The sequence below is a fragment of the Acromyrmex echinatior genome, chromosome 2, assembly GCF_024713525.1.
Source record: "Acromyrmex echinatior isolate Ae372 chromosome 2, ASM2471352v2, whole genome shotgun sequence".
Taxonomy (NCBI): Eukaryota; Metazoa; Arthropoda; class Insecta; order Hymenoptera; family Formicidae; genus Acromyrmex; species Acromyrmex echinatior.
The window spans coordinates 22,509,216-22,537,161 of record NC_141853.1 but is presented as its reverse complement, the minus strand read 5'-3'; the positions used below and the strand labels follow the sequence as shown (position 1 = coordinate 22,537,161).

General features: G+C 37.3%; 1 protein-coding gene and 1 long non-coding RNA gene across 3 annotated transcripts in view; one reads left to right on the top strand and one right to left on the bottom strand.

Annotated features, from left to right (window-relative positions):
- mnb (minibrain) overlaps positions 1 to 26,012 on the bottom strand; it is a 99,710-nt gene extending 73,698 nt beyond the window's left edge. Inside the window, exons 1-2 of one of the 2 annotated variants that reach the window (XR_015544130.1) lie at positions 22,914 to 26,012; positions 868 to 2,002 (exon numbers count right to left, since the gene is read on the bottom strand). Coding sequence is in view for 1 of the 2 variants with exons in the window: in XM_087402982.1 (XP_087259108.1) it covers positions 868 to 1,018 (151 nt within the window). In the remaining variant the exon portion in view is untranslated. The remainder of the gene's footprint in view (positions 1 to 867; positions 2,003 to 22,913) is intronic. The other variant, XM_087402982.1, reaches the window with a different exon arrangement.
- Positions 3,719 to 23,003, top strand: LOC147910648 (uncharacterized). The gene is made up of 2 exons (XR_015544132.1): positions 3,719 to 21,868; positions 22,028 to 23,003. It is a non-coding gene; the product is annotated as an uncharacterized LOC147910648 (long non-coding RNA).
- Positions 26,013 to 27,946: the final 1,934 nt, after the last annotated feature.

Sequence of the window (27,946 nt, the reverse complement as noted above, 5' to 3'; positions counted from 1 at the left end):
GATAATCTAATTTCTATTATGAGTAATAAAAATCTTAATGGACTAAGATGGATTTTACATAATATTTTCAATTTAAATTATTGTCAATGATATTATTGTTATATGCAATATAAAATGAAAGCGTTAAATAAATTTTATTTCGAGCTTGGCGGTCTCTCTCTCTCTCTTTATCGAGCGCCTTGAGTCATCGTCTTTTTATTCCTGATTAAGTATGGTAACCTGACACACAAAAATTCGGCAATATTCGAGATTTAATTGATATCTCGCGAAATATTTCTCTCAGCTATTAATCATACGAATTTCCGGAAAAATTAATGGTATCCGTACGAAAGAAATCAAGCACTCTGATCTCAACCAAGTGAACAACATTTTGAAAGTAATTTTTCATATTCAATTTTATAAGAAGATACTATTACTTCAACAAAATTTAAAAGTATGTATGTATATTCGTCACTAATTTGCGTTCTTGAACGTATTACTAGATCGATATTATATATTATTGTAATGATTAATTGTTGTCTTCGATCTTTGCCTTAGCATTATTAATAACATCGATAATAAAATTTCACGTGCAATTTTTTTTTACTAAATCAATTGATTAAATTTCTCTAAAAGTTACTACATTGTTCTTGATATCAAGTCTTTCCTAGATCGACAAAATCCCTTTCTCCGGCATCATACATTCCAGACGGAAGCTCTCGATCAATGTAGACTGCGAAATAACCCGCCTCCCTACTCTTAAACCAGCAATCCGTTCCGAAAATTCCCGTTACCGTCCGAGTCCGCACGTGCATCATCAACGAGAAGGGAGAGACGGCGCGGCGATGGGAAAGGGTAGAATGACTCAGAAAGTGTGCGTTTACTCACATTGTTGCTTGTGCCTGGACTCCATGAGCATCATTTGTTCGTGTTTGTGCCACGCAGCGTCGGTAGTGTCGGTGCCGGCGATGCCCCTCGCCCCCGCGGAGGGTGGCTGGACACCCCCGCGTGTCCCACCGCCCCCGCCACCGTACTCCATAACGGCGGCGGCACCCTACTCCGCCCTTTCGCTGCTGCCCTCGGCAGTCCTCAGACGCTCACAACATGGAGCCAGCCCTCTCGATGCCACACGATCGCTCTCTATATTTCCTTCCTCTCTTTACGCTCTCTTTCTCTTTCTCCCTCTCTTTCCTTCCTTCTTTTTCACTTTTTTTTTTCACCTCCTCGCTTTACCTTCGATACTTGTTCGCCTCCTTCACTGCGGTTTCTTTCACGAAATATATATATATATATATCGGCTCGATCAGTCTCCGCGAGAGGGACTATTCCTCTGTAGGGGGAAGAAACGCCGGCGATCCGGACTGGAGAACATCGAAACAACGTCCAAACAACCGTGACGCGACGGTATCCTTTCGCTCTCTTCTTTTTCTTTCTCTTCTTCTTCTTTCTCTTATATTCCACTTGACGATTCGGCTTCAAGAGAAGCAGCCTAAATCTTCCCTCGTCCGAAGATACTTTCGAACATGTCGTTTCTCGCTTCTCTCCGGCCAGGGCGCGTCTCTCTCGCTCTCATACGAAAAATAGCTCTTATTTACACGCACACTCACGAATCACTCTCTTTCCTCTCCTTCTTATTTATATATTTATATATTTATTTATATAAGTATGTATGTATATCTTGTGTTTCTCTCGTCCTCTTTTCCTCGTTCTATAATATATATATACACATATACGTATATATTGTATATATATATTTATTTTGCACCTCTCTCTCTCTTTCTCTCTCTCTCTCTCTCTTTCACACTTTGACTAAAATTCTACTAGCTTTTGGCGGTGATTCGTTACGGTTTTTTTTCTTTTTTCTAAATATATGTATAGTCAGAGGGTTCAGCCTTCGTTTTCTGTCTGTCAGCAGGTGCGTATTTCGAAAGGGAGGGAGTGGGGAGAACGAGAGGGCCCGCTCACTTCGCGTCACCGTCAGCCTCCATGCTTCACCGGCGGCGGGCCAACACAACGACGATACCTGAAATCAAAAATATATGAAACATTAATACGTTGTCAAAAGCTACAGGCATTTTACGCTCGGTGAAATTTCAAGCGAAATTTCAATTATTATCGTCACGTATTATGTTATATTAGAAATATCTCGCCGCTAATTAAAATGTCCTAGCTTCAATAATCAAAAATTCTTACAGTATGATTGGTTGGACAAGCCATTATAATCCTTTGTATATTAGATACAAGTCCGCGCATGGAAAGGATGATTTTCCCCAAATAACTAAAAATTTATTAAGGTAGATACAGAAATAATTTTATTGGATTATCAAAATAATTATGTAAGAAACTCAGGCATGATGAGTAATATTGCAAAGCAGTTTTGACATGCTAGCAATCGACTTGAGTGTCCTACATAATTATTTTGATAATATAAAGATTATTTTCAGATTTGTAACCAGCTAAATTTTTAGATACTCCAGAAAATCGTTCTTTTTGTTCTATTAATTAGAATTCATTCAATCATAAAGGAATAAATAGATACTTATAATATAATTAAATCAAATTACATTATGGTCAAAATAACCAGAAATTCAATTACGATAATCAGAATTCTGACTGACAAAACCAGAATGCATTTTGAATTATCTAAAAATTTAGTTAGAAGCAGATCTAAACATAATTTTGTTTGGATGAATGAAAATAATTATGTAAGACGCTCAAATTGATTGCTAGAACGTCAAAACTTTTTGTAGCATTGCTCATCATGTTTGAGATTTCTACGTAATTATTTTAATGTGATCCAACAAAGTTATTTTCAGATCTATATCTAGCTAAATTTTTTAATACTTCAACAGAATCATTCTTTTCGTATACCTCTTTTTGATACAACCAGAACATTATATGTATCAGTACATTAGTATATACAAAATAAACGGAGATAGATCACAGATTTGTCTTGGAGATTTCTAGAATCTGAATACATAAATATCGAGACGCCCTATCTGAAAGTCGTGGCGCATGGCATAAAGACGGGAAGGCGCCATCATAAATTAACAATCCAAAAAAATAGCTAAACGACCCATTGTCATGCAATATTGAAGTACGTTTTACGTCCCGTATATGTTATATGTTATATGTCTCGTCGAGAATCCCATCGAAATCGTCCCGCGAGAGCGGTAACTAATTCCCTAATGCAACAAAGTTCATCGGTTTCAAGTAGCAAACTAGTAACCGTTACATTAGCACAGATTGTTGCAAGCCGGCGGCGCAACATCCACCACCGAACCACCACCACCATCACCATCACCACCACCACCACCTCCAGATGTCGGTTCTCAGATGTTCGATTACGATTCACAACGCCCCGCGCGATCGTACTCTCCGATATCTCAATAATTCATTCGCCACCCCCTCCTCTGCCCAGTCTCGGCTTATTATTATCCTCGATTGCATTCTTTCTACGGATTGCGCACACGACTGAATGTACGGCTCGGCGCATACATTCAGCCCGTTAAGGGAGGAGATCCCAGAATAAAATTCGTCACATAGTAAAATCTGGGATACGCCTTTAAATAGCGGATGGGGGTCAGCTTTTTGCGCGCATCGATCCGATCCGTGTGGTTGCGCGCTTCGCGCAGTGGCGGAATTTCGCCGATAAAGACGAAGTCTCCCCCCCCCCCTCCCCCCCTCCCCCCAACACAACATGTGTGTGTAAACTGTTTCCCTTTTTCTTACTTTAGGAAGTAATCATAAAATAAACAATTATCTAAGAAAATTATTTCCTCTCTCTTATAATCTCTTTCCTTTCCGTTTCTGATTAGCCTTACTTTTCTTGAAAAATATAATATATTCGTACTTGTATTACATAGAATCTTTAAATTCTCTCTTCTTTATATTATATACATATATTTTGTATTTAAGGATATGTAAAATTTATTGTTTCACATATCTCGTCCTACTTTTCGTTATAATTTTCAAAATGCAATAATTCTAAAAATATCGTTTCTAAAATATATTTCTTCGGATTCTGTGATTCTTCTTCGAGTTTTCATTTTTAAATATTTATAAAATATTTATATCTTATAAGATATAAAAAAGTAAACATATTTAATGGCAATAATGGTGTGATAAATTATTTTTAATTCGAAAATACTAAAATTAAAAATTTTATTTCATTTTTAATACTAAAATTATTTTTATCCAAAAATTCTTTATAGATTCTGCGATTATCGACTTACAGAATCTTTAAATTCGCCACTGGTTTTACGAGAGTTTCGGCCACCAGTCGATCGATCTATCTTATGTGATGTGCACACAGAAATGATTGCAAAAAGTGGCCGAGAAACGGTTCCGACGACACCTCCCGCTGTGGCATGAATGGCGATCACGGTTGACCCCCTACACGCGAGGAAAACCCCATTTTAAAGCGAATAATCGCGATAACACGTCCTTATCTGGAATATTTAAGTGTTCCATCAGCACGTCCGGCGCACGCGCATGAATGACTGTATGGCAGTAGACATTGAGAAGGATATGTTGAAGGACAATTGGAAAGTGGAGGTCATCAACCAGCTGTGTGTCCACTAAGGAAATAGATTGGATCAAGATACATAATATGTAAAAAAAAAAGAACGATTTTACTGAAAGCTGGATACAAATCTGAAAATAATTTTGTTGAACCATCAAAATAATTACGTATATCACTGTTAGATATCAAAGGAGTAATGGCAACCAATCTTGTGAGTTAAATAACACTTTGTTATTTTTAACCTCCGTATGTTAAAATACAAATCAATCCATTTCTGTTAGTTTCAAAGTAATATCGGACGTCCAGATTAACGTATGCACTTAGTAAATAATGAACTAAATTTGAGTCAAATTTAATACATTTTATTCAATTAAATCGTTTAACTCTATTGCTTTAGTTAAATTAACATATTGAGTAGTAGCAGTAGCGACTTACAGAAATAATTCAAATTGGATGTAACTTAACATTATGAATTTAAAGTTGATAGGGATTTCAATCACGATGACTAATGCCACAAAAAGTTTTGACATTCTAGCAACCAAGTGTCTTATATAATTATTTTGATGGTCCAACAAAATTATTATTAGATATGTATCTGGTTAAATTTTTAGATGCTCCAGCAAAATCTGATAATTATTAAATTTTAGCAATTTTTTAATAATATCTAATACAAAATAGATGCAATTTTTATAGCAAAAAAAAAAGAAATTACTCATAAATTATTTCATAAAATTATTTTGTAGAGAAGGATAAAAAAAACTTACTAAATTTTTAAAAAGTTTTCTATTTCTTCCACTAGGACATAATGTCGCTAATAAAATCCGTTCTCTCTTCTCCCATAATGTGTAGTCGAATTAATAATTTTACGACTCGTTGTGGTAATCGACAATCGATATAATAATAATGATTGAAAATTAATCTCCCAAACGCACTTAACGAAAGTGGAACAAACGGATTAATATGGATGTGGACATGGACACGCAAAGTAACTCCGCGAATAACCCCGCAAATGAATATTTAATATTGCCGGAAGTCATGTGTGGAAAATCATGTCAATCGAGGAGCGTATCGCTCCCTTTTCTCTTCCCTTTTTCCCCTATTTCCTACACATATATTCTCGTAATTATCTTCCAAGCAACTTGTGATATTTAACGATCTCGAGAATGACGATTCCTTTGAGATTTTCAAGCATGCCGCATCTTTAAACAGATATACAAACGTAAAAAGTTCAATAAACACAATCACAAATGTTTTCGTCTAGTACATATATTATTTTTTTATCGTTGCGAATATATTAATCTTGCATTTCGATCAATCGCTGTTTCTAATACGTATTTATGTACGTAGTTATTTATATAATCTATATATCTTTATTTACATAATTTAACTGTAAGGGATTTACTAGAATAAATTAGAGTAAAATAAAAAAATTTTTTAATAAAAAAAAATAAAAGAAGAATGCCAAAGCGGACTATGCTTCCACTTCTGGTGCATCCTGAATAACGCCAAAATAATCCGACATGTAATTATTTATGTTAAAACACTATGAAATAAATTATGATCGTGATTATGAAAAGTAAATTACAATTTTTTTTAACATATATAAAAGTGATCATAACTCGAAAACTTATTTCCGAACGTATGTTTATATGTATAGCCTTCTTTTCTTCTTTTTGGATTTCAAATCATATCTCGAAGTATCGTGGGCGATTTTCTGAACACCCTGTATGTATCAGATTTATATTTTTCAATCAACTATTATTACATCGTAAAATCGCAAATTTTTTTATAATCGCAACAATACCTGCAACAAATATACATATGTTTCTTCTTTAATAAAATTCTTTAATAAATCCAATAAATCATATAAAAAAATAGATGCAATAATTCATTTAGGAATTTTCTGTGACGATTAGATTTATGTGTATACCTGCAGTTAGAAAGTCTGCAAGATTTATGTGATAAAAGTGAATGTGTGGGTTTATAAAAATCATAACATAAATCTCTCGTTTCTTTTGCTTCTTTAAAAAATTGCTTTTGTATTCAAACATCATACCTCTTTTAGAGCAGAAATCCCTAACTCAAAGCTGATTCACTTTCCAACTCTGTTCTCTCACACACGCAAGCACCATCAGTTTACCATATAAGCTGTCTTTAAAACTGCAGTCATTGCCGCTTGATCAATATAAAACCAATTTTCTTTTAATAAAAGCAATTTAGATTACTTCTTTTATTTTCATACATAAATATTTTGATAATTAAGCCACTAATTCTTTTGGCGTATATATAAATGTATTCATAGAACTATTAAAAGAATCATCAATATATTTATGAAAATATTCGATACTTTAGCATTTTCGTCAACGAGAAATTCATGCCAAATTATTTAAAGATCCATAAATAAAAATCACGACGATATAGAGACATCTCTTAAATGTGAATAAAAAATGATGATGTGCGTGCGAATTAAATTTTATTTAATAGCCTATCATAAATTTCGACAACTCGACACATCGATAGACACACTGCGGATAGACGCGGACGGTTTCGACGATCGATTTATGGGATTAAAACTCGAACCCGATTCGAACGCGGATTTTCTCCGTCGTGGCGAACATATGTTGCCTACGTAGCCACGCACGTAGCCGGGTAGCTTTTGTTCACGGCGCGCCGATCGATCCGAGGGATCGTGCAACATTGTGCTCCATAGAAACAGAACGAAGCGCTCAGGGTTTGGGCCAGGTGGTCTTCGCCCTTCCCCACTTGACGCGAGCGGTGGAACGGCGGTTGGGTAGAAACGCGAAACCCGCGCGCACGCATCAACAGCTGTTCCGCGTTATCGACGATCCGAGCAGGAAAATCTACGATTCACCGTCTCGTGCACGGCTGTACGGCGACCCGTCGAAACGGGTAACGAATGTTTACGACGCGCCGATATGGCACCGGTATAATGCTCGATATTGTAGCACTCGACACGCGTGCACTGTGACGATACTAAGTTAAGCCATCGAGCTTTGCATATCCTTTAATGAATTTCGTAGACGGGTAGACGTTCCCTCGGTGAAGGTATCTCGACGGTAATAATTTCTGAGTTCTGTAAAAGATCGCGATCGTACAAATCCAATACTGGTGAAACATCTTGTGGGTTACTTTAATCATCTTCGTTAAATCTCGCGTGTTAACGTATCATCAGAGAAAATTTCTACTGATCCACACAATGGCTGCATTCAGCAGAACAAGTAGCTTTACAACTGTTGTAAGGTTGTAAGAATAGCTTCGTTACCTGAAGAGTTCTATGTATTTCTTCACGAAAAGCGATTTTCTTTCAATAATTTATACTCGAAAACAATCGATGCTTCAATATTTTCGTTAAGGAGACCTTGGGCAGTCGATTCTTATATTTAAGATTACCCTAAGATTATCTATCAATTTTAAGATCGTGAGGTCGTGAATCGATCAGAGGGTTCTATTAACATCTTAAGACATACTTAAGATGATTTTGAAATAAGAATCGACTATGAATGTCGGCCGATTTTGAATTGTTCGAAAGATTCATTATTATAGAAGGATATCAGACGAATTCGAGGTACTTTGTGAAAGTATCTTTGCTGGCAAGTGTATATCTCTTGTTTTGCTGCACAGCGCTCATCGGACGGATTTACGCGTTCAACAACTCCGCACGCGTTGCGACGCAGCAGGAGTGGTCGTATGGTACATCATAATTAATGGCTATTATTATCCAGACATTCTTCACTGTTCTAATAATAACACCGTCGCCCACTTTCTACGATCTATTTCTGTCTACTTACGTACTCCCCGCGAAACGCTCGCTCGCGCGCGCTCATATAAAACGGAAGTTTCGAGGCCGTCATTAACGATTTCACGCTTAATCATCGATAAAATGCACGTGAAGAGACGTCAACTCTCTCTTTCTCTTTCCCTGTAAGTCTTCTTTACAGATATAAAGTAACGGGTGACTTAATTTTGAATATGAATTGTGTATATATATATACACAAGTGTTCCTCGTTAAAAAAATCTTTAAACCATTAATGTGTTATAAATACATGTAATAATTTATAAATCAACAAGTGAAACCAGCAGATTTTATTCCAGCCTTATTTACACTTGAACGTTGTCTTGAGCAATTTTTATTTTTACCATAATGTACGTTATTTAATCTTACAATATTTATTTGAGAAAATCATATTTATAAAAACAAATTTCTTGATAAAATTACTTTTTAAAATTTAACTATCGGACATACCTTTAAATATTTCACTGTGAAAGATACAATCGATTTCATTAATTGAATTTATTGTCATTTTTTTTTCATACGTAACTTTACGTACCATGTCACAATTACTGATGCCTCAAGAAATCTCAAGAAAACTATGATAACGTCGTTAAAGAAGATAAATGTAACATCGACACATTTCCAGGCAATAATTTTCCTGAAATGCAGCATTTCAATTATGAAGCATAGAAGGTATATTGTATGCGATAACATTGGGAATGAATATTCTAAGCTATGCAACTGTGTCACGGTTATTGCGTTCACTTCCAGGAACTTCAAGATGTCGTCCGCGCGAGATGTGTATAATGAACAGATAATTAAAATAGAGAAAGTAAAAAAAAAAAAAGATTAAAAATTATGCATCGGAGCAGGGACGAACCGCGGTTGTTTCTAAAACGGCTGACAGAGGTAAAGGAACTCGATGTCGCATATCGTTGACAAAGAGGCATCGCGAGCGATCGATCGAACACGTCAATCGATCGCGAGCTTAAAACTTCGCGACGTCGCGCAGCGTTATCTTATTTATTTATATTTACAAGTGCGACTGTCATCCCGACCTCGTCGTTTGCTAGGCGCGAAGAGACAACAAGCACTTTGTCCCTGACGTGGAAGTCGTTCGCTTCTCCTCGCCCGCCCCATCCATTGACATTCTCGTCGCGATGTCGGCGACAACGTCTTCCCCCTGGACTCGTCTAAGACGTCGATATTGAAAACGCGTGACTAATGATTATTGGCCGCAGTGTGTTTAACAGCTGAAACGATACGCGTCGATCCGCCACGTGATCTCCGTCTGACGGAACTCACGACAGGATCGCAAAACGCCACGAGTACAAACGACTTTCGTGAGAATTCGACGAAAAAGCAAATCAACAACCGAACGATTTAAAAATGCATTCAAAAATATTATTAAGTATCAAGCTTCGCTTACATGGAAATATTATTAAGTATCAAGCTTCGTTTTTTGACCGAATAAAGATTCTTTTCCCTTATTTGTGTACAAGAGATACAGTTCACGTTACTGGTTGAAAAAATTAATTATCTATCTTAAAATTTGTTCCATTCCGGTTGTATGTGTTTACATTACTGTTCTGCTTTTGTCACATGTATCTTAAATTGCTCTGCAACGTTATATTGCAACAATGTTCTATTGAGACTTGCCTACGCAAACTTTTGTATGAATTATCGACATGAATAATGTGACAAAATACGCTTTAAGCTAATGCTTTATGATAAAAGCAAAGTTATTTACGTGCGAAGAATACATCTTTATTTTATGTTTTTATTTTGAGGCAAATGCTTTTTGTTCCTTCTACTCATTTCGCTTTTTATACACACGTAACGTAAAAAGCACGTTTAACGGCTAATTTGTGCCGACTGCAATTATTACAAATGTACAAAGTTATTTAATCGCACAATACAATAATGATCAAATTTAATTTCGTTTGCAAAGAATTCCCGCACACGAGCAACGTGTATTCTACGCGAGACCATTTGTGCAGCACAATGATGTATAAATAATAAATCGCAGTAAAATATTATATGTTAAACGGAAGAAAATTATTAAGATGACGATCTTTGATCCTGCATAATAAGGTAACTGAATTTTAAACGTCTCCACTAAGCTTTGCAATTTTTTTTAATTTTTTGCTGAGTCCAAAATTGGAAATTAATAGTCACATTCAAAAAAGAAAACATTTCTGAATGTTAACAAAAAATATGAGAAATTTTCAAATATTTATATACATGCTGTAAAGATTAATAAAAAAAGTAATATTTCGTGCATACTAGATATGTATGTACCTAATATGACTTAAGCATATTTCCCTCTTTCATAAAGAAATGTTAGAAAATTGAAAAACAGAGCGGTCCAATATTACTTTTATAAGATTGTAAGCGTATATTGACATGTTTATTGACATATAAGAATTCGCAAAAACTATTTTGCAAACAATGAACATTCTTTTTGCTTATCTACTTATTTCTAAAATGTTTAGCAAATGAATTAGAATACATAATCTGGAATAACAAAGATTTAAAAAAAACATTACAGACGTCTGTGTACACTCAATATATATGTCATATTAATATATATATGCCCTATAAGTCATATTCTATCCTACAAAGAGTTTTCCCCTCTTTTGTAAACGTTATGACAAAAATATAAATTAAATATACAGGGTGATTTACATATTTCATCATTCATCATGAGCAGGTAGAGTGAATCGAACTGAGTCGAAAAGTCCTCTACCATTTTGCAATTTTCGCAATAGTTAACAAGATATTAATTACTAAAAATTACCAAAAAGCTGCAAGAGACAAAAATCATTTATTTTCTTCTCATAAAGTTCTGAGAATTTTTTCAGAATTTTTTAATATCGTATTTTCTCATGTTAGTAAAAATAAGAAAATGTACTAAAAAATTGATAAAAAATTCTGAAAAAATTTTTGGATTTCTGAGAAGAAAATAAATGATTTTTGTCTCTTGCAGTTTTTCTATAAAATTGATAATATTTGAGTAAAAAATTATTCAAGACTAATATTTAGCAATTTTTAGTAATTAATACCTCGTTATTACATAAACTGTAAAATGATAGATGACTTTTCGACTCAGTTCGATTCACTCATGATGACGAAATATGTTAAAATCACCCTGTATAGTGCTGTAAAGCATGAATTCAGAATTACAATAACACGAACTATTGAAATTAGTATCTATCTTTGGTAATTACAGGAAACAATTACTCACAAAATATTACACAACCACGACATTCTGCATTTTGTTTTATCGACAATAACAGAATGAACAAATTGAGCAATAAACTGATGCAATTGAATCAGACGGACAACCTATACAATTTAAGCTACCATTGCTATTTGTTGAATTAATCATGTAATTATTTACAAACAACGAATAGGGCATTTTGAGTACAAGTCCATATTGGGTCTGATTACATTAGATATATAGTACTATATAGATACCAGAATCGCGCGGTTGCTTTAAAGCGCGGTGTGAATGCGAGAATTTTTTTTTAAAGAATGGAATGGAAAGGTAGAAAAAGAAGAAAGAGAGAAAGAGAGACAAAAGAAAAATATGTCGCTTAGCCGCGGTGAATAAAGGGAGAAAAGCATCGTACACGTGACCGCGCAACGTACGCTTTTTCGCACCTAATGTATGCGCTCCAGACGACGGTGGTTGGTATAAGCCGGGCGTAAACAATCGTAGCTTGTCTTAAGCCCACAATTGCAGAAACGTAGTTGTAAGTGATTGTACATTGAAAGAAAAGATTGGTTGCTACAGCAAATTAGATGGTAAAATATGGCATAGCATTTTTAATTGGCTGCAGCAACCAAAAATTGGCTGTTGCAACCGATTAAAAATGCTATGCCATATTTTACTATCTAATTTGTTCCAGCAGCCAATTTTTTCTTTCGGTGTAGTTGTAAAAATTGATCAATCACAGAGAGAGAGAGTCGAATATGAGGAGAATATTCGACTATGATTGATCAATTCTTACAGTTACGCTTACGCAATTGTAGAATGGACTTTAACTTTTAATCGACATTTTGTTTCCAACTCTTTATATAGTCGACATCGGTTATGCGCGACGACAGATTGCGACAGGTTTCAAATTTTATTATTACATCTTGTATTATATACATATTTACTTCTTATTACCTACGTCTCGTTTTACAGCCGACAGCCGTTTTACCTCTTTTAAAAATTTGTCCGGTGTATAAGATGATCTCAAAATTTAAAAATTTTATAATTTATGTTTTATACATGCAATCAAAATAATTACATCATTGGATCGTATCGCATCTCGATTGCATCTACCTCTCATTTTCTATGTCTCATTCTTAGAGTCGCTTAATTTTTTTTTTAATTTGTCCGATATATAAGTAGATCACTTTGAATTTAAATTAAAGATTTAAATTTAAATTACAATCGAAATCATTTTATCATGCGCATTGAAACTTTCGGATAAGAATCGAAGAAGACGTGCTGAGTCATGGTTTATTTACATAAACATACAATTGCAGACGTTTCCATGACGTACATGTAAATAAATGATTAACCCAGCTCGTGAAAAAAAAAAGATAAAGAACAATTAAGATATTACGTTGTATTTTTCTTCTCCATCCGCTTTTAGGGCACGCATTATCTCGCGACGCGCGTAGTCCGCAATGGCGCCGCAGGGCTAAGGCCGGGTTCACACCTTGAAAGAAAAAACGGAAAGCGGAAAAGCGGAAGCCAATCATCAGAACTCGCGGAAAGACAGAAAACAGACAAACGAAATGTTACCGCCTATTACTACTGCGAGTTCCGATTGGCTTCTGCTTTTCCGCTTGCCGCTTTTCTGTCAAGGTGTGAACCCGACCTAAGAGTCAAGTAAGTACCATCGCGGAACGTGTCGCCTATTATTAGACGCGTCGTTTCCGCGTACGGGCACGCAGACAGGCCGCGTCATGCACACGCTGAGCGGAGTCGTCGTTAATATCGTTTCGGCTCGAAACTGAATCACCAGCCAGCGGCTTCTCCGCGTCTTCTGACGCTTCCGCATGCGAGCGGAAACGGAAAGAAGCACATCCAACATTAAACGGTGATTTTGAGAAGCAGGACACATACACGCGCGCACACACGCACACACATATAAGTGACAAATCGCTTTTCCTATTCATTTTCAAAATTGATACAACTAAAAAAAACGTAATTTTCGAGTTAACAATACCATGAATGAGTTGTAAACGTTACTATCAATCATTGAAAGTGGATTAACTTAATTTTACGTCGCAATAATTTTTCTCCCTCCTTTTCAAGACTTGCTCAATCTTCACTCCAAAAGATACAGTAATTTTTTAGTTGTGTCATTTTTGAAGTCAGGAAGTATCGTAGAACATAAAGTATCTTTATAATTGTTATCGAAAATAAGACACAGGTTCTAATATACGTATCTTTTTAATGCAATTAAATTCGTTGCAACTCTACTGTATTCTTTTACATACGTAAAATCTAATTTTTAAATATTAACTATTATTTATAAGTCCAACATCTATAGAAAAGTAGGAAAGAAGATAGAAATTCACTCTTCATTTAATCAAGGAAGACATAGTAGGCAAAAGCTTTTGAACGATAGTGTAATTGTGCATCCCGATCGCATCCATTACGCTATTTTAATATTCAGAAAAGATTAACGTGGAGCTTCATTTAAGCGAGATATTCCGATCCGAAGAGTTCGTGCGTTTTCGCGCGTAACGAAAGTCGGCACGCAATGTTTATCGCGGTTGCACATTTCGGTTCGCACGTCATTCATTTCCCGTTTCGAACACAAGCGGCAGGAATCAACGTAACCTGATTTCGTGCAACATAATTACGCCCGGACGGATGCACCGGCATGGGGAGGAGGCACTTTCACGCAAAATGCAGCATACGTGTAATCCCCCTTCGTAATAAAAGCCACCTATATCCTTTCTTCGCGTTACGCGATTTTATTTCTCATAACGCGACGTTATAGGCTAAATCAAATCTTATGGCGAATTCAATTGGACACAATAGTGCGTATTGCATATTAAAATCATTGTAGGTATACTGATTTAACCCTCACTCCCTCTAATCATTTTTTATTTCTCACTCGCTATTGTGGGGTCATTCGCGTTTTATTAAACGGATTACACACGTTGAAAGAAAAGATTGGCTGCTGCAGCAAATTAAATGGTAAAATATGACATAGCATTTTTAATTGGCTGCAACAGCAAGCCAATTTTTGGTTGCTGCAGTCAATTTTTGGTTGTGTTAGCCTATCCGCAATCAGTCAGTATAGAATTTCGATTGGCTAATGCAACCAAAAATTGGCTGCTACAGCCAATTAAGAATGCTGTGTCATATTTTATCATTTAATTTGCTGCAGCAGCCAATCTTTTTTTTTTTTTTGGTGCACTGTAATGATTTTCAACCGTAATTTTAACTTACAATTAGTTTCAATCTTCTAGTATAGAAATAAAAAGTAAAAATGGCAATAACAATCGACGAAACTATGTAATTTTGGCACGTACCTTACTGGCGAACGCAATGCGCGAAATTTGGCTTGGACACGAGTGATCTCATAAGGGGTAATGAGGGTTAATCTGAATGCAAAGCCCATTCTACAATTGTATTAGCGTAGTTCCAAGTGATTATAGCTGTAAGAATGGACCAATCACAGTTGAATATTCTCTTTAAATTCGACTGTGATTAGTCAATTACAACTACAACCACTTATAACTATGTATTGAAAGAAAAGATCGGCTGCTGCAACAAATTAGATGGTAAAATATAGCATTCTTAATTGAGTACAGCCAATTTTTGATTTGCATTAGCCAATCGAAATCCTATACTGACATTGCGGATAAGCTAACACAACCAAAAATTGATTGTTGTTGACATCTAGTTTACAGCAGCAGCCAATCTTTTCTTTCGGTATGCTTATACATTGTAGAATGGACTTGAAAATAAAATGTAAATATTTTGAATTATAAAAAAGACATTATTTTACACCTAACAGCACAATTGAATTATATTTCACGGTTCAATCAATTTCTGTGTTCGTAATAAACTCATATCTTTATGTCAATTTGTATACGACGATTACACCAGTATATGTACTGAGTGTGTCCAATCAAATTCGCTATTAGATTACGTATCGGATCCTCTCGCGGAAACAAGTTTTTCTGAATGATTCGGGCATTTCGCGGGACATTTCTGTCGAGGCTTTACTCGTAATTCTTCCGAAAACGCGTAGACAACGTTATTTTCACGAAACGCGATGCAATTTGCATAATTCGTGCGTGATATCTCGTGTCGTGATTTCGCTGAAAGCGGAAATCGAGCGGCGCGTGTAGGCACGCATTGGAATTTTAAACAAACGTCTGTTTACCTCGCGTGTATGAAATTTAATTGCGACGACCGTCACAGCGGGTTGCCTCGTTAAAAACAGATGTAAATATATGAGTCCCGCCATCCGCCGCGACATTCCGCTTATTGCACAGTTCGATCAAAAATTACCGTACTGTCCATTAACGTCAATGAAGATCGCGATCGCGCGTGGGACGTTAATATTCTTCTGCATGCAGGTATTATACTTTCTCGACCGCCGGTTCGCGTAACGTGGGAGTCTATTAAAAGGATCGTTATCAGGTGTGCTTTTCTTTCTTAATCGAGCGCGGATGTCCGCGGCGGGCGAAAGGTCAAACAATTCCTTCGAAGGCTCGCGAATACGAACGCGGGCCGAAAGGTCAGAATTTTACGAGAATACTCCTCGTAAGCACGTGGCTAAAAGGTAACAGACAAAAAATGAAACGCACGTGCGATTAAACCCGACTTAACCCTCTCGAGTAGAGGGTTTTCTCTTAAGTGGAGTTTCAAACACTCGTATTACCCCAACTACGGTTTTGTGACTTTATCGCGCGTTTAAGACGAAGAAATGTCGGAGAAAAATGATACGAAAGAAAAAAAAAGATCGTCTTTCTATATCGACTACAAAATTAGGACGAATAACAAAACAGAAGCAGGAAGAAATCTCAAAGATATTTTGAGAGAGAGAATAAAATATATCAAAACGTGCTACATTATTCGTGTCATCCTCATCGTACAGTTTTTTTCTAAAAAATCATTTATATTTTATCATATTAATTTAATGATGTTATTTGTAACTTCTATATTACGACTCTCTTATTACATGCATGTCTTTTATAAATAAGTATAATTTTAGACTTTTATTATTTCTGATTTACATCAGATTATCCATTAAATAAAATATTATCTTAATGAATATGTTAAAAATAAATTCCTTATTCCAATTAGAATAGATCTTTTCATAACAAAAATATGTCAAAGCAGAATTAAAATTTAAGAATTTATACGGATTGAGCTTCAGAGATGCAAATAAATATAAGCACATTATTGGTCTAATTATATATGCAATAAGTCTAATGTTAACAAACAATTAATGTCTTTGACAAAATGTTTCTCATGTTCCCTTCATAAAATTACAATTATAATAATTTCAAAAGTAGGGAATTATTTGAATTCCTTAAAATTAAAAATACAATTTTAGTCTTCTGTTTTAATCAAAAAATTTACTATCTTAATATATATTTCTTGAAATAGTACTAAATAAATAAATTACTTACAGTAAAGAATTTAATCACTATTTAATCACTAAAAAAAAAATAATTAAATCAAATTAATGATTTTGGTATCAAATGAATATATGTTTACATTTAATAAATATTTATTTAGAACTATAGAAACAAATATTTATTAAAATTTAATATTTTTTTCTTGTGTATGCATTTAAAAAGCTTTAAATTTTATGCTACGCTTGAACAGTTGAAATAAGAAGGTGTAAAACTTAAGCTTTAAGCTCTAAGCTGTAAAAAATTGACCAGCCATAGTAGACTATTTTCCTCACATTCGATTAGCCAATTTCTATGGCTCAGGGCTTCACTTAAAATTTAACTTAAAATTTAAAATCTCAAAATCTCATTGTAGATACCGTTTTACATATTTCAGTGCCTAAAGAGTCTCTTCTTACGAAATACATAGAAATGTGCAAAAAGACCTAACAACACACGGTAATCGCGTATGTGAGATCCGTCTCCGTTTTATCAGCGTTGATTTCTTTCACTGCGCAAACCAAGGCGCGTTCGCACTTGATAAATTCAAAAAAGGTCTTAGACGCAGCAAATACGCCTGATAAATGTTATCCGTAACTGACCTACCATCGACACCTCGCTTCTCCTTCTCTTTTCAGCTTTAAGCCGGTCCTGTACGACAAACCTGCGAGACAACGCTGAAAAATGTGTAATCAGGTTTGCAGAATTTCACGATCGGATATCTCACGCGTGTGATGAATCAGTTACAGTACACACTACGCAACGATAAGAAAGAGCGACAAGCGCTGATTAAGCAGGCGTCGTGGTGACGAAAAAAAAAAAAAAAAGAATTCGCTCAGCTGGCCTTTAAATAAGCATGAATTTCAACCCGTGTTAAGCAAGTTCTCTTTTTACTCTTCTTTTTACATGCGTTTCTCCGTAGACTACGTGTGTATTGCGTTATAACGATTTTATTGGATAGTTTTGTTTTTAGATTAAGCTTTACATAAACACATAATTACGTAAATGTAAGTACAGAATAAAAAGCGATTCACGTTTCATTAGAAACAGCTGATTGATGTATGAAATAAAACCCTAATAATCCTCCAGTAGTTTTTATATTAATAAAAAATGTAATTCACCTACATCATACAATAAAAATAAATCACGTTTCTTTATCACGCGATTTACTAAAACTCATTTTTATCAGCATCTTGCATTAAATGTAACTTGCTTCATAGATTTCATTTGTCCCAATGTAGAAAGTTCTATAAGTTCTAAAGTAAAAATGATCTTTACATCGACATAATTGCGATATTCGTAAAAAAAAATGACAAAAATGTAATTCGCTTTCAATTAAGTAATTAGTTTATAAGCTGAAATTAAAGGTGCGCAGTGCATTTCGGATCGGTCATTTGAAGAAACGGGTAAACGAAATCACATGAAGCAAAATCACGTTGATCAATACGAGTGGAGCGCAGAGAGTGCCGCATTCCTGTTTTAAGTACACGGGCGATACACGCGGTGACTCGACATGTTTCAGAGAACAGCATTGTTAGCGTCGACGCGTCGAAAGTCATAGCGAATCAATAAAGTGGAAATCCTGAAGCGATGAGTGCAACCAAGACGCTCGGTAGCCTCCCCAAGAAAGCCCTCCCCTCCCTCCCTTCCTCCCCTCCCCCGAGGGAGGATCCATGTATAAGCTGGTGACGATGTCATTAGCGAAAAAAAACATTTACCGGCACCGATGTAATCGCGACTTGTCCATGATTCAACTTGGAATAAGTTATCGATTCGAGGCACGTAATTTAATATCAAACTGATAACGTCGCCGCGCGTCAAAATTAGGGTCTTATTTCGGAAGGCCGTGCACGTACACGTGGACAATATGAGGATCGATGATATTCGAAATACAATCGGCACAAACTATCGTACGGAGACGCTCATGTATTTGCGCATTTTTACGTAATAATGTAAATAAGGTAGCAATAAGATCGATTTAAGATTAATCGTAAAGAATCTACGCGGCCTTGAAATTATATAATTATTTTATAACCGAATCGACACAAAGAAAAATGATTGAAAATGAACGAATCAGAAGATTCTGATTATATCAATCAGAATTCCAGTTACCTCATTTTAATAGATTTAACTAGAAAATTTTCTAGTAGATTTAACCAGAATTTTCCAAAAAAAAATTATGTTATATCAACAGCATTATTTTAATTAAAAATAATTTTATTAATTCCCCACAATAACACTATTAATGAAACAAATAAAATTGTATTAAAACAAGAGCATGATTATTAACGTATTTCATTAATTCGATTTTAATGTATTTGTTTCATTAATAGCGTTATTATTAAATGAACAAAATTATTTTCAATTAAAACAATACCTACTGTTAATACAACATTATTTTTTTCGGTGTACGTAATTCACAAATCTATTCATCTCTTCTACTCAGTGAAAATTCGCGTAAAATTTAACAGTGAAACAATATTTATAATCATAAAATTATGAAAAAAAAAACATCAATATCGTAAGAGATAAGGTACATTTCTCTCTCTCTCTCTCTCTCTCTCTCTCTCTCTCCCCCCCTCTTTCTCTCTCGAATATGCTATCGAGAATTAGTTCATATCAGTTTTCGGAGAAAAACTATTCGTACAATCCAAGATATCGGCGCTCTATCCGGTTTTTTCCGACGTCGCCATGCTACTTTTTCGGACGACGCGCGCAATACCGTGATTGCGCGATAATGCGAAATGCAGAATGGCGTGAAGACCTTACGCGATATCTTTCCTATACAGTGTTGCCACCTGTAGGATTTTTGCAATAATAAAGCGTTTTGACAATACTTCTCCGACTTACAAATTGAGAGATGAAAAAATTTCAGTTATTTATTACTTTAGAAATACATCATTCCTTTTTCCTAACAATAATAAATTATAAAAATTTGTTTTTATGAATGTTTTCTTTTTTAATTTCCTATCATTAAAATTTTTTTACATTTCTAAAACATCTGATTAGTTTTGTAAATGTCTAGTAACAATTAAACGAGACATTATTCATATCTTGAAATGAATATATATCTTGAAACATAAATCATGAAATAAAAAAAAATTGATATATTTCTATCATTACAAGCCAATAGGATGTCGATTGCTATCGCGAATAAATATGTTTCATGAGAGAGAGAGAGAGAGAGAGACAGTCTTTGAATATTTCTAATACACAATTCACTTCATTCTGCTTCCTCTTTTATTTACATCAGAAGCACAATCAAATAATCAAAGAAATAGAGAACAGGAAATAGAGAATAGAGAACAGAGAATCGATCGATATGTATCTGAAACAAGGTGAAAATAACTAAAATAAGTAAATTCACTAGATGTAAATTAAAATTAGAAATTAGTAAATTTTTCTAGTAAAGTAATTTTTCTAATAAAGTTTTAATTCTAATAAATTTGCTCATTCTTTTGTAATTTTCATCTCGATTCAAGGTTTATTTGCAAGGTTTATTGCTTGAAATCCTCCAATATTTTTTAATTTAAAATGAGATAAACATATATTCATTGAAGAAAGAAAAAACAAAAAGTCTGAACTTCTGGAGGTCAAGTATCTTGAAAGGAGGTAAGAGAGAGAAAGAGATAAAATTATAAAAATAAGTAAATTCACTAGGCGTTGATCAATAAAATTATAAATATTCTAATAAATTTCCTCATTTCTGTAATTTTCATCTCGTTTCAAAATACAATAATCAATCTTCTATTTTCTATTTTTTATTCTCCGATCCCTATTTTTTTTATTGCCTCTAATGTAATCACAATCACGCATATCAGTAGATATCCACTATAACTTCCGGCAAAGAAATAAATTCAGAATTAGTGATTGCATAATAAACAGACAAGTAATACAGTCTAATCGCACCATTGATAAATGTGTTAATTCGAATAAATACATTGTCCTTCAAGGAAAAGCAGAAAGATAAGACCAGTCGCGTTACAGTATCAGTGCAATCTGAGCTATATCACGCTTTATTTACAGACTCCCTTGATCGCGCGGGCTCGACGGGAAAAAAAGAGCGCGGGACTCGCCGCTTAAACAGCTGTTTAAGCGGCGCGCTTGGACTGCTTGGAGGAGCGGGACCTGTGAGGCAGCGAAGTGCGTTGAACGTAGTTATTCACATACGTAGAGCTTTGAGGTTAGGATCTACTTATGAAGGGACGCGCGAGGAAGCAGCTCAGACGATCTCGGGTACCTGAGGAGGTCGGATTCTGTATCTTGAAACAAGATGAAAATGGCAAAAGTGAGCAAATACCAAGTACTGACCTGACTCATGAAATTATAAATATTCGCTCATTTTTTGTAATTTTCGCCTCGTTTCAAGATATAGAATTCAAAATGTAAATCCCCTGATCGCAGTTTCTTTTCGTTCGTTTATACGCATTACGTGTTTACGCAAACGCGTAAACAAAACGAGAGACGATGCGACGCTACAGGTTTATTATTTATTGATGCACTGAACTGTATTACAATTTTCTTTTTCAATTTCGCCAAATATTTAATATAGGGTCCGCTGCGTTTCTTGCACTTTTTGCACTCAGAATCTTCGCTTTCTCTATCTTCAATGTCTGAATATATATTTATCTCGTTATAAGTACAAACATTTTTTTAAAGATTTCAACAAATTTCAACGCGAACAGACCTGTTACCTTCACCATAGTGCAAAAATTTTAAGTGGAAAAATGTTTGGGGATTCAATAACATCAACAGACCTGATACTTTCATTTCACTTCGACTTGTTTTTTTTTATTTTCTGGTTAACTTGTGATTTAAACTTAATTTTATTTAAATCTGGTAATAATGTAAAAATTGTGTTTTTTTAGTTACAGTAAATTATTAAAAACTTGTTGGTTTTGTAATATATATATTAGGTGTTGGAATTAATTCGTAGCGTTTTACAAGTGATGGGAAGTACTTTCATTAATGTATTTTTTAATGCTCATGTGAAATAAATAACATTCTTTCATTAAAAAACGCTACGAATTAATTCCAACACCTAATAACAACTTTAAAAAATATTCAAAATCATCAGTTTGGTTTAGATTAAATTAAATCATCAGTTTTCTGATTAGTTAAAAAGATATAATTTTTATGTTTTTCATTATTTTCATATATTTCAATTGAACCTAACCATAAATTAAATGCAAAAGAAAAAATAGGCATTTAACAACATTTAAATACACAAAGTCTTCTTTTTTTTAGTTGAACTTTTTGCACGGTCCATCATTTCTCTTATTTTCTCTAATATAAAGAGGAAAGAAAGAAAACGAACCGTGTAAGAAATTCAGCTAAAAAGAACAGGCGTGAAGAATATACTCTAATTCACGTATAAACAGACTAAGGTCCGGTTTTTCATTATTTGGTTAACTTGCGATTTAAACTTGACCATACTTAATTTGACAGTAATTAAAAAATTGAATTCTTCTTGCTGTAGTTAATCACTAAACTAACTACTGCTTTGCAGTAATAATTTCAAAGTTATTCACAATAGAAGTCAATTCAGTGATCAACCGTATATTAAACCGTATATTAAAAAATACAAATTTTTAAATTACCGTTAGACAGTCGATTGTCTCAAAATGAGGTAAAAAAGTTACAAAAGTGAGCAAATATTCACTAGAATATTTATAATTTCATTAATCAATATCTAGTGAATTTGCTCACTTTTATAATTTTCATCTCGTTTCAAGGTACACAATCGATTCTAACTACCCAAGTCTAACTACAAATTAACTAATAAATGAAAAACCGGATTCCAATGACGTCACGACGAATCACGAGTGACACGCCGCTGCCTTTCGACCGTTCGATCGACTCGCGCGTCCCAAACCTAACCTCAAAAGAAACACACCACGCGGGCGCGATTCTTTGCGCGCGCGGAGCACGAGATAAAAAAAGGATTCGTGTAGAGCACATACCTCCTCACGCAAGTTGAAATACGTCCTCCTTTGTTCCGTCACACTCGTGCGGCCTCTCTCTGTGCGGCGATCCACTTGAAAAAAAAACAAGCCGGCGACGCCGTGAATGATAGACGAGAGAAATGGGTAGAGGTTGAGGGGACACACACAAGGCAGGTAGAGATCCGGTCGAGAAAGTAAGAAAAATTCGCACTTATCGAACACACTGGACGATGCAGATGTACATGCGCGTATACATACGTATGTAGATTTATGTATGGCGTTATAATGCGCGGGGGAGACACCACGGTACGTTTTCACTGATTTCAACAGTCGCGCACTTCACCAATGGAGTAGGTTTCACAGGTGAGGGAGGGGAGGGGGCGACGAAGTATAGTAATGTCGGTGACAGCGGTAATAGTGGGGGGACGGAGCGGGGGAAAGGGGGAGAGGGGAGGAGGAGGGTAAGAGAGATGAAAACTTGGATGTTACGGTGTACTTCCTCTTCGCGCGCGAAACAGCGCGAGCACTCGCGAAACTGGTAGCGCACCTTCGAAGGAAACGGGGGGAGGAGGGGGAGGGAAGGGGGAAAAACCCACCGTCGGCGCCGAGCTTATCGTTGAGCTGTCACCGCGAGCATAATGAGCAGCGCGGGGCACCACTTCCCTCGGCCCCGGAACGTGCCGGATGACGACGCGGCTTCGCGCACGCACACAAACAAACGCACACACGCACACACACACACACACACGGGCGCGCTTACACCAGATACGCACACGCAGGAACACGACGAGCGCGAACGCGCGCGCGAGATTGTATTCTTCGCTCGTTGTGCCTTTCCTTTCGCCGATCGCAATCGGGTCGCGGCCGTGAAACTTCACTGTTGGTATCCGCCGGCGCGTCTCTCTCTTTCTCTTTCTCTCTCTTTCCCTCTCTATTCTTCAAAGTCGATCGGAGGACGCGAAGAAACGGATTCGCGAGGCGACGATTGAGCGCGTCGCGCGGTTGGGCGTAACGTGCGCGGCGATAATAGCGTTGATAATGTCGGTATACCGGTGGTTTGACGATCTGTCGACGACTGTGACTCACACACGTGGACACTCCGCTCCACCGCTCGGCCGCTTTGCCGAAGCGCACCGAAGGGTCTCTTCACTGAGATTCCCGTTCCCGTGTGCGTGGAACACCTTTCTCCTGCTGCCGCTCCTCCGCTCCGTCAGAAGTCAGAACGAAGCGGTTGACAGTCCCGTACTCCGAAACAGGGACGCGAGCGCGCCACCGGATCAGGTGGCGAGGTGGTATATTAATCCCGCGCTCGTAAGACCCGGGTTTGTTTTCGTTGGCGCGCGCGAGAAAGAGAAGAAACGAGGGAGACGAAATGATCGAGAGCAAATGGAACACTCTCGATATCGCCGGTTCCTTCAGGCAATTTCAGATTCTTTCAGGTTATGACGAGATCGCGGCGTCACCGCGTGACGCCTCACGGACTACTGACAGTACTGACTGACTCGCTACACTTGGCCGTTCGCTCGTTCTCGAGGACTATCACGTGGTATCGTCTTTCCCTCGTCGACGATGTCTCCTGCACTCTCCTTTGCACTCTGTTTCGAAGGAGCCCGGGGTCCCCGTGAGCCCGCGACGGGACCGACGGGACGACGGGCGCCTTAGGGACGCGCCCCGTCGACGATCCTCGCGCCTGACGATCACGAGGCGGCCGTTCCGTCGACTCCGGCGCTGCTGCCGCCAGACGGACGGAAAAGGAGGAGGAGGAAAAGGAGGATACGCGGTGGAGTGCGCGGTGTGGACGTACTACCGGCTGACACCCCCGCGACAGCGCCGCAATGAACTCGCCCGGTACCGAAGGGTCAAAAGCACCGCGGCAAAATAATAACAGAACGCAGCCGCCGACGCCGCTGTCGCCAACGACAGCGCGTGAGCTGGGCGGTCGCCGCTATTCCTGCCGCCGCCGCCGCCGTTGCCGTTGCCGTTGTCGTTGTCGCCGCCGTGTCACACGAGCGCGACGACCTTCCTCTCTCTACCTCTACTTCCTCTCCACCACCGCCCGAGACCAGCCGTCACCGGCAGCGGCGTCGTGCCGGGACAATGCCGCAGTCGACAAGACGGCACGGCAACAACAACAACAATAACAACAACGACGACGACGTCGTCGTCGTCGTCGTCGTCGTGCGCAAGTAACACCGCTGCTATTCCTGATGTTTTTGTTGTTGCCCGTCACGGAATTTTTGTAGCTACTACCTACGACGATGCCGTTGTCGCCGTTATCGCCGTTGTCGCCGTCGTCGTCGTCGTCACTCAAGAGGATCCTTCTCCCGCTGACGTTGTTGATATCGTTGTTTTTGTTGTTGCTGGTGCTACTGACAGTAGCAGCGATGTTGGGGATGACGATAGTGGTGGTTGTTCGCGGCCGCGGGTTTTGGCGGGTTTCCACGGGCGACGAGCGCGCACACCACTGGCACACACCGCGGCCGCCGTGCATTCACCTCGTCCTCGCAGGCCTCGCAGCACGCGCCGCCGCCGCCGCTGCTGCCGTCGCCGTCGCCACCGCCGACACGCACCGACGAGCGCTCCTCCTCGCCAGCTCGCGTCGCAGCCGTGATCGGCTCCTACAGAGTTCCCGGCTGACGTGAACGCCTTGTAGGAACTGCTCTGAATTAAGATCGTTGCCACTGCCACCGCCGCCGCCGCCGCCGCTGCCGCCGCTGCTGCTGCTGCTGCTGCTGCTGCTGTTGCTGCTGCGGCTGCTCCTGTGCCGCCACGCCACACCGAGACACACGAGACGAGGTTGTCTGACGCACCACTGGCTCGCGGACGCGCACGAACGGGCACCGATCGCGACGACGTCGAGCGGGCGCTCGAGCACGCGGCTTCCACGACGGGTAACGCGCGACGTTCCCGCAGCACACACGAGAATCGTACAACGTTCTAACCGCGGGAACACCGCATCGCTTTCACGGGCGAACATGGAGCTGGATCCATGCCGAAATAGTTGGCGTAATCGGCCGCGAGGCGGCGCGCGAGCGGGGCGCCAACGTCGTGGCTAGAGCGCTCAGCGCGGAAGAGAGAAGGAAGGAGAGAAAGATAGCGCGCGCACATAGTCGCGTACCGAAATACGGCCTTCGGGGCCGCGCTGCGCCGCGCCGCACTGTCCGATACTCCGACCGTCGCCGACCACCACCGATGTTCGTCGCCAGGCCTGCCAACGCGAATCGCGCCGCTTGACAACAACGAATCCCCTTCACTCACGCCAGATGCCGCCTCCGCCCGGCGCACAACACGCCGCGCCAGTCGCCACTTGCCCCCGTGGATTGTATTCTCGATATCAAAATGATGTACCATGTTTCATTCATTAAATTGAAATTAATTAATTCAATTATCCCTTTGCTATATAAATGAGACCCCGTTGGATATGACTTTGGGGTGAATGTACTAAAAATCGTTATTAAGATATTTGAAAATGAAATTGTTCCGTTTGGATATATATTCTAAAAGTTGGTTTATCTGAAAAAAAAAATTCTTTAACTTTCTTTTTCAAACGATTTTTCCTTCTTTATTTTTACTGTTTTTAAGTTTTTAAGTTTAGGTAATACAGAGTTAATAAAAATGCGACGATTTTTGGCATTAATCTAATACTTTGTAGAAACCCCATATTAAACCTAAAGAATCACATATGTTAATTCTTTGTAAAGAATGTAAAAATTATAATATATTAATGAAAAAGAAATATTTTTCATAAATTAAAGACAAAGTCCAGTTTCTGAATTTAGGCAACTTGTGATGAATTTAGATAATTTGTGATCACTAACGATTGTAAACAGCTTTCTAATATATACAATTTGTTGTAAAAATAACGATCCTTTAATATCAATCTGATTACAAGTATCTTGTCGATACTTGTTAAAAATTCCATATTATAAAGTTTGAAAGAATCACATTTTTCTTTTTTATGAAGAACATAGAAATATAATATACATTAAAGAAAAAGAAAAATAAATAGTTTCATAAATAAAAGACAAAATCCATTCTGGATTTATTTAAGTGATACTACAACTGTAATGATTGTAAATTCAAAATCAAGAAAAAATAAGAAGAAAATCTCTCTTCTCTTCTAAAATCGAAAACAAATCGATCAACATGATGAATTTATTCAATTGGAACAAAAGTGAACGTTTCAAGCTAATCCGATCGTTTTGTCAATCCATATTATATAGCAATTGCGAATAAGGTCGATTGCTAAATGTAGAATTAACTTTCATGAAAAACGTAATCATTTTACCTCATAGGAAAGTAATTGTGTCACGAAAAAAAAAACGTATTAATTCAACAAAGACTATTTCTTCTCTCTAGCCAGGCAATTCGAATTTCGAGTGAGAAGTTCGATCACAAAGTCAAAAAAAAACGACAACTGACGACTCGGAGGGAAAGAACGTTTCGTCTAAAAGCGGATGATTTAGGATGAATCATGAGCTACATAAACGGGAAATCGACTCGACGTGACGTAGTCGACTTGGCACATCTTCCTCTAAGATTTCTATAAAGATCATTGAGCGATTTTGCGATGATACATTCATATCCGCAAAGTCAAGCGGAATTCGCGAGCAATCTAAACCGGACGTTCATAAACTGAATGTGCGCTAAATTGCAGTATAAATTGCTCGCTAGAGTAATTTGAATCGAAGTCGTGCCGGAAGATTAAAAGAATGCAATTTGCAACGCAATTAACTTCTAAAGAACGCATTGCTAGGGATTTATGTTAAGTTTAACAATGCAATTATTTTTTCTCAAAATATTATTGTGGCGGACATATTTTTAAATAATCACTCTTTCCAAATTGCAAAAATTAATTTGTATTTGCAAAATAGATTTTTACAATTTTGTTGAAAAAATTCGTAGACATCATTTATGGAACACGATCATAAAGAATAATTTGCAATTAAAATTATTTCAAAAATTTTTATTTAATTTTTATCAATAATTCATTATTATAATTTGAAGTTATTTAAAAAAAAATATGTATTTCGATTTATAATTACTTGATA